The sequence below is a fragment of the Lissotriton helveticus genome, chromosome 3_1, assembly GCF_964261635.1.
Source record: "Lissotriton helveticus chromosome 3_1, aLisHel1.1, whole genome shotgun sequence".
Lineage (NCBI taxonomy): Eukaryota > Metazoa > Chordata > Amphibia > Caudata > Salamandridae > Lissotriton > Lissotriton helveticus.
Window position 1 is genome coordinate 600,162,605 of NC_136061.1, and position 13,691 is coordinate 600,176,295.

At 48.3% G+C, this 13,691-nt stretch overlaps 1 protein-coding gene across 1 annotated transcript in view; it reads right to left on the reverse strand.

Annotated features, from left to right (window-relative positions):
* Window positions 1-13,691, reverse strand: part of ERBB4 (erb-b2 receptor tyrosine kinase 4) — a 1,576,940-nt gene that overhangs the window by 342,157 nt on the left and 1,221,092 nt on the right. Inside the window, exon 19 of the mRNA XM_078682001.1 lies at window positions 4,987-5,172. Coding sequence (XP_078538127.1) covers window positions 4,987-5,172 — 186 coding nt within the window. The remainder of the gene's footprint in view (window positions 1-4,986; window positions 5,173-13,691) is intronic.

A 13,691-nucleotide genomic window follows, 5' to 3' on the forward strand; every position in this document is an offset into this window, starting at 1 on the left:
TCTTCATGCAAGGATGTGGAGACTGAACAGGTTCAGGTGGAGGACCGTCCCCTGCTGCTGCAACAGAAGATCCTCCAGAAGAGGTAGTCAGATCTGAGGATCGATGGCCATGTATAGCAGCTCGGTATACCAAACTCTTCGTGCCCAATTTCGGAGCCACCAGGATGACTTGGGCCTGGTCGCGCTTGATCTTCTTCAGCAGTCTGGGCAGAAGTGGTATAGGCAGAAAGGTGTCTAGAAGACCGCAACTCCACTCATGATGAAAAGCGTCACCTAGCGAGTGCTGCCTTTGAAATTACAATGCGCAGAATTGCTGACATTGCACGTTCTCTTCAGTGACGAGTAGATCTAACCAAGGCTCTCTCCACTGCTGAAAGAGACCTTGCGCCACCTCCGACTAAAGACACCATTCGTGATCCATCATGCACCTGCGGCTGAGTTTGTCTGCCCTGGCATTAAGAGAACCCGCCAGGTGTTGAACCACCAGGGACATGCCCTGATGTTCCAGACGTGTCCAGAGATGGAGAGCCTCTTGACATAGGGTCCACGACCCCACCCCGCCCTGTTTGTTGCAGTACCACATGGCTGTGGTGTTGTCCGTGAACACCTGTACTACTCTTCCCTTGACACGGGGGAAGGAATGCTTTGAGTGCAAAACGAATCGCCCGAAGCTCCAGATGTGGAACCCGCACTCTGCTGGAGACCGGAGGCCTCTGATCTCCGCCTCTCCATGTGGCCGCCTCATTCGAGAAGTGATGCATCGGTCACCACTGTGAACTCTGGTTGGGGAACGAGAGGGATCTGCCGTTGATCCAATCCCGGTACGTTAGCCACCACTGTAATTAGTGTGCAGTGCCCTCCGAGATCTGGACGCAATCGGACAGGTTCCCCTGATGCTGTGCCCACTGGAACTTCATGTGCCACAGCAGAGCCCGCATATGCCATCAGGCATGATCCACCAGCAGGATGCAGGAGGCCATCAGGCCCAGTAACCACAGGGTCACCCTGACCGAAACCCAGGATAGAGGCTGAAAGATCGGAATCATAGCCTGAATATCCTGGACTCGGTGCTCGGGAGGATAGACCCTAAACAGTGTTGTGTCCAGAACCGCTCCATTGAAGAGGAGCTTCTGAGAGGGAATCATGTGTTTCATTTTTTCATGTTGATAGAAAACCCCAGCGAATGCAGGAGGGCCATTGTAGTCTGGAGGTGGGAGACGACAGCCTGGGGCAAGCCCGCCTTCAACAGCCAGTCGTTGAGATAGGGTAAGACTGGAACCCTTGACATGCACAGATAAGCTGCGACTACCGCCATCACCTTTGTGAACACCCGAGGGGCGCTGGTAAGTCCAATGGGGAGCACGGTAAACTGAAAGTGCTTGTGGCCCACCCTAAACCGCAAGTAGCGCTGATGGGCCAGTAGGACGGGGATGCGAAAATAGGCTTCCTGCAAGTCAGACGCCACCATCCATTCTCCAGGGTCGAGGGCAGAAAGGACCTAAGCTAGTGTCAACATTTTGAACTTCTCCTTCCGCAGGAAGCGGTTGACATCCCTGCGATCCAAGATAGGATGCAGTTTTTTGTCCTTCTTGGTCACCAGAAAGTAGTGGGAATAGCAACCACGACCTATTTATGGGACAGGAATTAGCTCTATGGCTCCCTTGGCCAAGAGAGCCATAACTTCCTGTTGGAGAAGGGCCAGATGATCCTCCGACATGCGGTAGTACTGAGGTGGCATGGTAGGGGGGGTAGTCTCGGAGGGGAGGGCATAGCCCCTTTGGACTATTGCAAAACCCACCTGTCTGACGTGATGGCGAATCCTGCTACCCACTGGCGATTGGTGGCCCTGAAAGGTCGGACTAGGAGGCTGCTGCAGAGGAGGCGGTGGTGGTCTGGCCTGCTTGCTGGCCCCCAGACCCACGACGTTGGGCCCCACGTCCCCGAGCGCTCAGTGGCTGAACAGCTTGCACCGGCCTTTGGCTCTGGGCAGAAAGTGGCGGGGTATCCCTTCTGTAGCCACAAAAGGGGCAAAAAGCAGAGTGCGCAGGGCGAGTGGAGAGGCCCAGGTACTAGGCCGTAGTGCTCCAGCACTTTGTCTGCTTTGTCGCCGAACAGGTGAAGGCAATCAAAGGGCATGTCCATGAGGGTAGCTTGGACATCCCCGAAAAGCCAGTCTACCTCAGCCAGGCATAGCGTCGAAGGGCTACCGACGTTGAAATCGTCCTGCTTAGCGAGTCAGCGGTGTCCAGCCCACATCGGATGGTAAACTTGGCTGCGTCTCTCCCCTCGGCGACTGCACAGGAAGAGCACGGCCGGGCCTCCTCCGAGCACTTGGGCTGCACCTGCGCTACCGTATCCCACACGTGTAATGGCCAAAAAGACATGCAGTGTTAACTGACTCCAGTCCCAAGCTGGAGAAAGAAAACATTTTGTTCCCAAGGTGGTCCAGCGTTTTGGATTCCTTATCATGTGGTGCGTTAGGGAATGCCCCTTTTGACGTGGCGGCTTGAACCACCAAGCTCTCAGGGGTGGGGTGCTGGGAGAGGAAAGAAGTGTCGCCTGTGGCCGGGCGGTGGCATTGGGCAATTATCCTATCCACAGGAGCCCCTGTGTTGGGCCTAGCCCAGGTGCCCAAAAGGAGTTCGTTTAGGGCTTCATTAAACAGCAGCAGGGGCTCCGAAGAGCTTGCTACCGGTTGAAGCACCTCTGTCAGGAGGTTAGTCCTGACTGCACCGTAGGTAGCTCGAGGTTGAGAGCTTCAGCCGCCCTACGCAATATCACTGCATAAGATGCTCCCTCCTCCGTAGCCCAGTGTAGGAGGAGACAACATGCCATGGTCTGGTGAGGTATCCAGACCACTGGCTTCCCCCAGCTCCTCTCTCCTGTCCGGTTCATAACCCAAGTGGTCAGTCAAAGGGTCTACAGACCCCTTCCAGTCCTCCTCCCCTCCTATGGTTGCCAATCAGGCCTGAAAGAACCAGGTTAGAACAGGGGCACAAAAGTACCCGTCGGCGCCGGATCTGGCGTCGGTCGACATCGGTCCAGCTCCGTGTCTACGTCGGGGTGGAGGCCGTGGTCGATGCCGGCTGGGGACACAACCAGCGTTGGCTGCGGATGTGGTGCCGGTGAAATCGGTGCCTGGTGGAGGTGTTATGAGGTCGACCAGCACCGATCTGGATCCAGGCCTGGATCCAAAGGGACCCAGCGGTGCTGGGGCTGAAACCACCGGCATCGACGGCCTAGTGACCCCAGCCCAGTCCGCAGGGCCCGAAGGCACGCCAGCGGAGTCAGGCTGCCCAAAGATGGCATGCATCGCTTTGTAGACACTCTGAAGCTGGGCAGGGGTCACTCAGGGACCCTGAAAGGGAGGGAAACTCTGATTCAACCCTTCAGGCTCCGCACGCGGAGCAGCGGGAGGGGCACCACCCGCATCCCTCGTCGCGTCAGTAAACGGACGGGGAAAAGTCGAAGAGCGGCGATGCTTCTTTGACTTCTTCTTGTGATTAGACTTACTGAAGGAGTTCGAAGACTTTGAGGATGAATGGTGGTGGTGGCTCCGTGACCGGTCGCTCGACCTCTTCAGCGGCCGGGCCCTTGAACGTCACAGAGCCAACTGCCGGGCCTCGAGAAGCTTTCGGGACCACTCCCACGAAGACTTCGGATTCATGGTCTGGCAGTCAGAACACGACCTGGAGTCGTGGTCGTTTTCCAGACAAAACAGCCACCTGCGGTGCGGATCCGTCACCGACATCAACCGTAGGCAGGAGCACTGAAACTGGGCATCCCTATGCGCACCAAGAGTCGAGGACTCAAAAAGGTGTTGACAAAAGTCGATCAAAAAAGTCAGTCAAAAAGTGACTGGAGGTTCCGCGCTCTACGGATCTGCGCTGGCTGGTGTGGAAAAAGAAAGAACTGAAGTCAGCGCACGAGTGCGGCGTCTAAATAGTTGCTGCAACATCATTCTGGTGACAATGACGCCAATGACGAACTCCAGGGGAGCCGACTAACACCACCTTTCAACTCGCAGGGATACTGCTGACGAAAAAAATCTCTGGATCCAGTCTGATGCCTGGGGGTAGTTCACAAGGTAAGGAATCTATAATTAATTATCTCTTTCAGAAATATAATTTTAGTGATATGAAAACATGTTGGCTAGTGCCATACCTAAAATGCAGGACTTTCTCTACATCATTGGGTGCAACAGATAGATATGCTGGGCCACAAAGAGCACTGTGGATAGGACAGTGGGGAATGACAACTAGACAAATTGAGCAAAGTAAGTGGGTGCTACCTGATGACGTGTGCCAGCAGCAGATATCTGTGACATTTGCTGTGGAGGGACTCAATGGTGACTATTCTGTCTTAGACTGGCAGCCGAAATATGAATGTGAAGCCTCATCGTTCACAATCCAAAATACAGAACGGTGACTTCATGGAAAGGGAGGGAAAGGCAAGCTTCCTATTTCTTACATTTCAAGTAGGAATATGGCAAACCTTTGATTTAAGCTTTTAATTACACCAAGGTATTAAAGTTTTTGGAAGTACTTGTTTAGCATCCATCTGAGTACATTCTCTGTTTTTCATGGGTCCTAGTGGCTACAGTGTGTACATTAGAAATACTGGACCTGCTCAGAGCATCTCAGACATGCACAAGATCCCTTTGGCCACACTATATTAACAAAGCTGTCTTGGCTCCCAAGCCTTTTCAAGATGGTAATGCCTTTCGGAACACACAATATGTCGAACAGCAGGCCTAGCATTGTTGCAGGGCAGATCTCTACAAATAACTAAGGATGGCTGGAAGTGATGTAAGCCCTAGACAAAGCACAGGATCTATATAGAGATGCCCTACGGCCTATGGCATGCCTGCATTGATTCATTTATCGGGTAAGGCACACCTTAATGTAATGTCACCATGCAAGCAAAATCAACCACACTCCTATATTTACAACGGTTGAGGGTTTAAAAAAATATCAACTGGCCTACCTTGGCTATCTGGACACACCAATTTAGCAGAAGCTGGGAGCCGATGTTGTCCTTGTGCTCATGAACGTAATCCAGAAGGCAGCCATGAGGCATAAGTTGGGTGACCAGTTGAATGGTGGGGCTCAGGCAGACGCCCAGAAGTCGAACCAGATGAGGATGGTCCACGCTTGCCATTATCAGAGCTTCCTGTACAAAAAAAAACAACAAAACAAGTTGATGTTAGCGGTGTATCAGAGGGAACTCCTGCTTTGACAACCCTCAATCAAACTCACCTACTCAGTTCTTAAAAACATTCGCTCTAGTTGGCCTACAACATTGTTCACATCCTATGCATTTCTGTGTACTGTTGCATACCTCTCAGTATGATATCAGTTGTTTATCTTCACCCTGAGATGTTGTACCTTCCTCTTCATTTAAGTGCATCTTCCTAATTAAACGTGGTCCAATCCTTCGGAATTCTTTCCCTCCCAAATATAACACAATTCCACTTCTGACCTTCCGATGAACAGAAGGTTACTTTAGAATGGGATTTTCCTCCATAGTTTTTCAAATATTGTTGTGACTTGCATGCGTAGAGTGCAAGCCTCCATTCACTACTAAACTACATAATTCATCATAGTTAGGTCTTTATTAGGAGGGGACTCATAATCCTCTCAATAGCTTTGCATCCTCTGCAATACCTTTACAGACAGTACCGGTAACTCTGGCAGAGGTAGTGTTACAGGGGAGATTTCAGATTTCTCTGAGGGTCCCCTTAGAAATGAGGAATTACAAGGGAAATGGGTAATTTGGGGTCCAATTGCTTCTGTAATTTTTCCTTTTGCCCCAGAGATTCGCTTGAAAATGAATTGACTAACTCTCAAGCGAAGCAAAACTGATCTGTGGTCTTCCTGTATATCTCATGTTTTTGATGGGGTAGATAACGGCTGTCTCCGAGCTAATTAAAATTAAGAGAGTCAATGAGTGACACATCCACTCCCTAGTGCAAAATATTTATACTTCTGATGCTTCAATGTTTCTAAACACTTCTTTTTGGCATAGGGTCTTTACGGTCTAACTACTCCATGGAATGTGCAGTCTCATTTAGCTGGTTCAAAGTAAGCTATTACCTTCTTAATGCCAGGATGGTCTTCCATCTATCAAGGATTATCAACAATTCCCCACAGCCTTGATATTCCAGCAAGCATGGAATGGCAGTGGCCATGCTGTCCCATTCAATGATAATGGCTGCTTGGTCTGCATGGTTACACTAACTTTTACTCCAGTGTGTTTGTCCCACATGAACAAGCTGGGTGGAAGAGATCCCATTTTCATTGATTGTATAGTGGCATAATTTGAGCACTATTGCCCCACCACAACTAAAGGTGGACAAGCAACTGAAGGCTTGAGCCTGATGCAGGGTTCTAGATGAGCTAGAGATCTCTTGGAACTTTGAGCCCAAACGAGCCGCGGTCTTATAGGAGGTGAGGTGGCCTAGTGACTGCAGCTGCCAACCATGTAACATGGTAAACCAGGTTCGAACTCTGGACTTGGCTCAGCATCCTGTGAATTCCCTTCAAATTTATTTGTGACAAAAAATATAGGTCTGTGTCTGATGTGAAGTGCTCCTATGTCCTTGGGTAAGTTTTGCACTATGTAAATCCACCAGCAATAAAATGTGGAACCTGTGTTTTACCTATGCTCTAATCTCCACCTAAAAGAATTAAGGGCAAAGCATTAACCTTTGATGGCAGAAAGAGATAATCATCTAGTAGCTGAATAACAGAGTGAAAGTGAAACATTTTGGATCAATCGCAGCTTCCCTGCAAAACTCAATTGTATAATCCTAGGTAAATATTATATTTCACTGAGCCTCCATTTTTTGTTTATGAGCGTACCTTGATATAAGTGAGTTCAGTATGCGCACCATTAAAAAAACTCTAGTGTTTGATTGGTTAGCCTTGCACATTGTTTCATTTATAATAAAAAACCTAGGCCACATAATGGGTACCCTTTACAATTAACTTGCCTCTTAGTTCCCTAATAGAATTTTCATCAGTGCTGGGGCATAAAAGTTTCTCTGTTCATGTTTAAAAATGCACTGTAGGGGGGGCCGGATGCACACCTATTGTTCCCAATTTCTCATACTTCTTTTTTTTGTTTGAGGATTGCGTGCTGATTGAATTAGTGCCATGCCCTAATGGCACTGAAGTTATAAACATCACTGTAGTGGGGCTTCAACTCGCCCCAAACAATCGCACAGCTAAATGTGCCAGTTGCATCATGATTTACTCCTTTGTTTATTCAATGTTCATCCATTTACTCCATAATCTTTCCAAGCTTGTCATACTTATTCTCAAACTTTCATCCGAGTCCTCGCGCTGAGTGTGCATGCCATTTCCGATTTTTTACTGTTCAAACCATGTCTATCCGGACTTTATGAATGAACAGGACTGAAGCATTAATTCATATCAGGCAGCGTTTTATTAAAAAAATACCCAATGCATTTCGGGCTCATCGCCCTTCTTCGGGGGTAAATCATGATGCAACTGGCACATTTAGCTGTGCGATTGTTTGGGGCGAGTTGAAGCCCCACTACAGTGATGTTTATAACTTCAGTGCCATTAGGGCATGGCACTAATTCAATCAGCACGCAATCTTCAAACAAAAAAAAGAAGTATGAGAAATTGGGAACAATAGGTGTGCATCCGGCCCCCCCTACAGTGCAGTTTATAATTATGCCCTACACCAGGATAGCACCCAAGGATGAAAAACGAAGAACATTGATTAAATTGTTGCAAAAAACGAGTCGGCGCGCCAGGCAAAAACAACGTGGCTCATTAAGGACAGTGTGAGAGACGCTTTAGGAGGATACTTTTAAGCAAAGATGACATTGCATATTCACATTTGAAATGTGCTCACACTACGTGATTTACCATTGGTCTTGATTTATTTGCATCACTGTGCACCGTATCGGGTGGTTAAACCAAGTTGAACTGCATTATGGGAGATGCAGTAATTGACGAAGAATATCTAAGGACTGACGCTAGGAGGGCGGGAAATTTGAATCTAGAGCCTAATTGGGAAGTTGAAATCAGGTGTTATATAAGAGAGGGATTATGGGAGGGAGAGTGATGGTATGGTAGACGGAGTAAGGACGCACGTTTTTTAACAACTAATGGCAGGTATGTGTTAAGTAGAGGGTATTGCAAGGGTATATTTTGGCGCACAATCTACCAAAAGCGGAGGGGTGGGAATAGAGAGAGGTGATACTGTCATATACAATGTTTTTTTGTGCACGGAAGTAAACTTGAGAGACAAGCCTCGGCAGTCTTCACATTGTGTACTATTCGGGTAAGGGTGATTGTATTGAGATGGATATATTGAAAGGTTTTGAAGGGGAATATTAGTGATGTTTTGAAAAACTAACATGCAAGGCATATTATGATGGGTTGGCTTCTATTTTTCGAATAATGGGAATGTGACAAGGACAATCGATACAAAATTTGGGAGGAGTATGGGAGTTAGGTTGTTTGGCATTCAGGTATTCTCGTAATGCATCGAGTTATTGTGCAAACCTTTTAAATGTGTAAATGATAGAAATGTTTTTTGGTATCACGTAACAAGTTTATAATTGGGTTAGCATCTAGAAATGTTATACCGAAGTAGTGAACACAACTTGTGACTATGGTTATTTATTATTCATTTATAGTGACCCCCGAAGAAGGGCGATGAGCCCGAAATGCATTGGGTATTTTTTGAATAAAACGCTGCCTGATATGAATTAATGCTTCAGTCCTGTTCATTCATAAAGTCCGGATAGACATGGTTTGAACAGTAAAAAATCGGAAATGGCATGCACACTCAGCGCGAGGACTCGGATGAAAGTTTGAGAATAAGTATGACAAGCTTGGAAAGATTATGGAGTAAATGGATGAACACTGAATAAACAAAGGAGTAAATCATGATGCAACTGGCACATTTAGCTGTGCGATTGTTTGGGGCGAGTTGAAGCCCCACTACAGTCATGTTTAAAAATGCCCATTTAATAAATACTTCTGAATCCAGAAATATCATCTGATGCAATAAGCTGAAACACTTCCCCCTGTTAAAGAAATGTACTTTTTAGGTCTCGGCCTGCAAAAGACTGGGCACATGCGCAGTCGAACTGGCGAGATTTAATGAAGTAGGGAGAGTTTCACTAGCGAGGTTAAGCCCCGCCCCTCTTCTCCATTGGCTGGCCTCCTAAACGGTGGCCAGCCATTGGAGAAGAGGTCCTAGTGACGTTCTCCTTTCTCGCTAAACCCCGTCCTTTTCAGACTGGGCTCCTTGACTTCCTGCTGGCGTAAAAGTTTTCTTAACTTGTTTATGGGGCCAATAGATGGCCCCATAAAGAAGATAAGGAACCTTTTACGTCAGCAGGAAGTCAGTCTGAAAGGGACGGGGCTGTGTCATGGCGAGCGCTTGTTTTCATTGCCTTCTATTAATTGTAACTCTATCCTATCATTCATCTGCCCTCTCTTTTATTGCCATGTTTTCCCGCCTCTTTACTTCCTCAATTCGCTCTTTATTGGCTGTTTCATCTCACCCGCTTTCCCTTTACCTCTTCTTCCCTTTTCACCATGCACTCTCTTTACTTCTCACTTTTCTCTCCAGTTTATTTTTCATTTTCCCCCTCTCTCGTTTTCCTTCGCACCTCTATTGTTTTCTTACCTTTTCTCTTCCTTGTCCTTCGCTGTTACTATCACTCCCCGCTTCTATTGTCTCCTACCTTCTTTGCTTCCTCTTTCTTTTACCTCTTCCCGATCCATATTCCCTCTTGTTTACATGCTTGTCCTTCTGTGTTTCAACCCCCCTCTTCCGGGATATGTGCTTCCTTTCTTCACTGGCCTTGTTTCTCCCAGCAGGATGGCCCGCGGTGGGGGTGCAGGATGGTGCGGTGTCATTCCCTAGAAGGTGGTGCAGCCAGGGCAGGAAGTAGCAGGTCTGCCCACAGCTGGGGGTACAGTAAGGAGAGGGCCGGGTGCATCCCTGGCAGGGACAGCGTGCAGGGGGGTGGCATCCTCCCTCAGCCCGTGTGTGTATTTGTGGGAGGTTATCTCTCCGGGAGGCGCGCCGCTTCCTCGGTTGCCATGGGGACAGACGCCTCTGGCTCCCTGTGATAGGCGGAGGGCAGGGGCAGGCTGGGGGGCGGCCCGGGACGGCGCAAGCCTATCTAAACTCGGCTCGGAGGATCCTCTGGCTCAGCAGGTTCTCCCTCTTTTGTCTGCTTCTGTAGCCTGGGTCTCGGCGGAGAATGCGTGCTGCTCCATCTGTGGCTGGTGAGTGAGGCCTAAACAGCTCAGCCCCCGTGGGGATGAGAGTACTTCCCAAGGAGAGTACTCGCGTCCCCCAAGAATGCTCATTGCTCTTTGTTTCGGTGTGATAGATAGCTCGGGTTAATGCGCCTGCTGCCGAGCCCATGAAGGAGACGCAGATTGAGTTTGTGTGTGTGTGCGTGTATGTGGCAAGTCATAGGTGCGCCCCCAGGGGGGTTCCATACAACTTTTTGACAAGAAGTACGTTTCGTCATATGTAGGCACGCCCAGCGTGCTGTTTATGTTTTCTCTAACTGCTTATGTTTTCTCTAACTGCTGCATGACAGTTCAATACTGTCAGGCAGTAGTGGGGACCCCGTATGCAGAGGTGGCATGGGGGTGTTGCGCCTGAGGGCGTGGTTCTTATCTGAACAACATGTGATGAAGAACATGGACTCTCCACGGCCCCGGTATCTGTGTGATCTTGGGCTCGCAAGTTTCACCCAGTGACCTTGAAGGGGGTGGAGGGGGCAGGCGGGGCACCCAAGCCCCTCTCCCCAGGAGTGTGACCTCTGTCGCATACAGTTACGGTGCATATCACCAGGAGCCTCCCACAACCACCCCTGGACTCTTGTATCTGTCTAGGCCTAGCTCTGGGTGCGATAACCGGGTCCTAGTCCTGTATGTTACACCTGCAGACCACCCTTACTGTGCCCTCTGACCCCACCCGTGTGTGACAGTGGACCAGTCCATCAACGTAATAATGGGATGTCCCCCCGTGTAAGAGTTATTCTTACCCACATTCTCTGACCTCAGCCCCCTAGTATAAGGTGCTAGTGATTCCTGCGTTCTCTGGGCCTGGTCCCCTTGGAATGGATGACAGCTGTCCCCCCCCCCAGTCATCTGAACCCAGCACCCTTCTAATTAGATGCCCTCCGATGTTACCCCCTTAGATTGGAGCGCTAGTCCTTCGTGCACATCAGATGCTATGTCCTTGAGATGTGGATCCGGAATGCTACCTGCGCCCCCTGGCCTCAGCTCCCTTATCATTGTGGCCAGTCTCCTGCACCCTCTGACCCCCGTCTGACATCCATATGCTAGTTCGCAGGCCTTCCTGCCCCCCCTTCACTCATCCTTCCTGCACCCTCCGACCCCTGCTTTCTTAGAAAGTTGGGCTAGTCTTTTTGGTGCCCTCTAACCCCAGCCCCCTTTGGATGGCCTTCCAATTCTTTCATGCGCCCTATGTCACCATCCCACTTAGGTTATTTATTAATTGGTGATTTTTTTTGTAGACTCGTGCCGCTTGTGAGCTGCTTCGGTTAGTGAGACACCCTAACCTTGCTCTGACACATCATCCGCGCCCTTGTGATATTTATTTTGTAATTTCTTTCTTGGATTTCGCTTGAAAGCCCTTCCAGTTGGTGGACTAGGCCTTCCTGTGCCCTTTGACCGGTCACCAGACCTCCATTGAGAGAGTAGGCCATTTCTACAGGGTGTCATCTGAACTACCTGCCCTGCCATTGTTAAACATATGCCTGTTCCAGCTCTTCAGGAGGATGCTGTACAGCTCTACATTCTCCCCCTAACACATAGTGCGCCAGCCGGTGAACCCTCTAGCATGACTCATGAGTACCACTGACCCCTCCCCCTCCTGTGAAGGGGAGAACCATTCTTCCAAAACCAGCTATCAGACACATCTCAAAATAGAGCTTTTACGTTTTCAGTATGCATATGCGATATTTCTATGTTACTGTCTGCGTACGCGTGACATTTGCATGTCTCGTGTGGCACTTTGTAGGACACTCGATCGCAAGCTGCTGAATATATAAAATGGGTGCAGAGCTAATGTTTAATTCTCATTTTATTTTTGGAACAAAGGATCTTCAGCGTTTAACATTGTGAGCAATCCAACTACAAGTGCCAGAACTAAGAGGAAGAAAAATGATTACATTAACTACTCCCACCTAATTTAGGATCTTCCTGAATGACCACAGTTGTCCCAGTCTAGGCCGCAGCCTACTTTACGCGTTGTGGCTCAGTTCACAGTCAGGGAGGAAACCTCACTCCATGTTATTACAGTCACTTTCCAGGACTGGGCTTGTGTGTGACAACCTAAAGCATTTTGGGTATTGTCAGTGGACCTTTTTTTATGTAACTCTTGATAGCCGTCATTTTAGTGTGAGTAGCACAGGACTAGAAACCGAGATTTTAATCCTGAACAGGATTTTGTGTTGTGTCTGTGTGGATACATCTCTGAGTGAACATAAAAAAAACCCTGTTATCTCCAGTTTCTAAGCACTTCAATAACAAGTATCATTATTAACCTAATGTTAGGATTCACTTTACTGACTTCAAAAAGATGGAAGGCTGACCTAGTGTTGCTAGAATATGAACTGGCAACTTGTTGAGCACTGCACATCATATGTTTATCCATCTTGCTGCATCTTGCTGCAAACAAGGTTTTCCCTGTATCAGGACTATATGTTTGCATCTAAAGAAACTGCAAGAACACTTAAATCTGCCACAAACCCGTTCTGGGTATCAAGTGCAATCACGCGTGAGCTCGCATGACATCTGCACTACAAAGACAGCCACCTGAAATCTCACAACCCGAGAACCACAAGAGGTGTTGTCTTAGACCCACAGCATTATTTACTTAAAGAACGGTCACACATTCGCCACAATCTCACTCAAAGGCCAGAAGCAGCCACCTCACATTATCCCTCCATCAAGAGTGGTTACTTGCCTGTGGCCAGCAGCCCCCCTTTCACCACAAAAGCAGTTACCGTGGTCCTGGATCACATGAAAAGCCATGTCAGACCCCATAGCTCTACTAGGACACAAGATCAATCTTCTCAAACCTTGCAAAGCCCATAGACTACAACAGCATTCGCCCAAAGCTCACAGTATCCCACAAGAGGGGTTACGTGATACGCACTGCCTCCTTCGACCAGTGTGTGAGCTTCAAACATCCCTGTTAACCAATTTTCACTTTGTCAATCTATGTTGGTTTTTGTAAAACGTTATTGTTTGGGACTAACAGCTACCTTTCCATGGCACCCCACTGAGAACAAATGCTCTTTTCATCCAGTTATAGCAGTTGTGTAAGGCTAAATGAGAAGAGTTATAACACCCAGGATAATGTGCTCCATGGCTAAATACTTTAAAGTTTCCTAAAGACTAGACTGTTGCATTGAAAATGCTTGTTTTAATTTTAAAGACACCTTATCATATTCTAACAAGATGTTTGTGGCATGATTTACATACCAAATATTTTCAAGGCTCAGCACGTGCACGGGCTCCTAGAGGTTTGGTCTGGCTCAGCTATCCCTATTGGTTTGTTGGCTCGCTCCTCTCTAACCAGGGCTGGCTGTAGGGCGGTGTGACCCGTGAAGCTGCACCTATGACTTAGGGGGCGCTGTGTTTCGA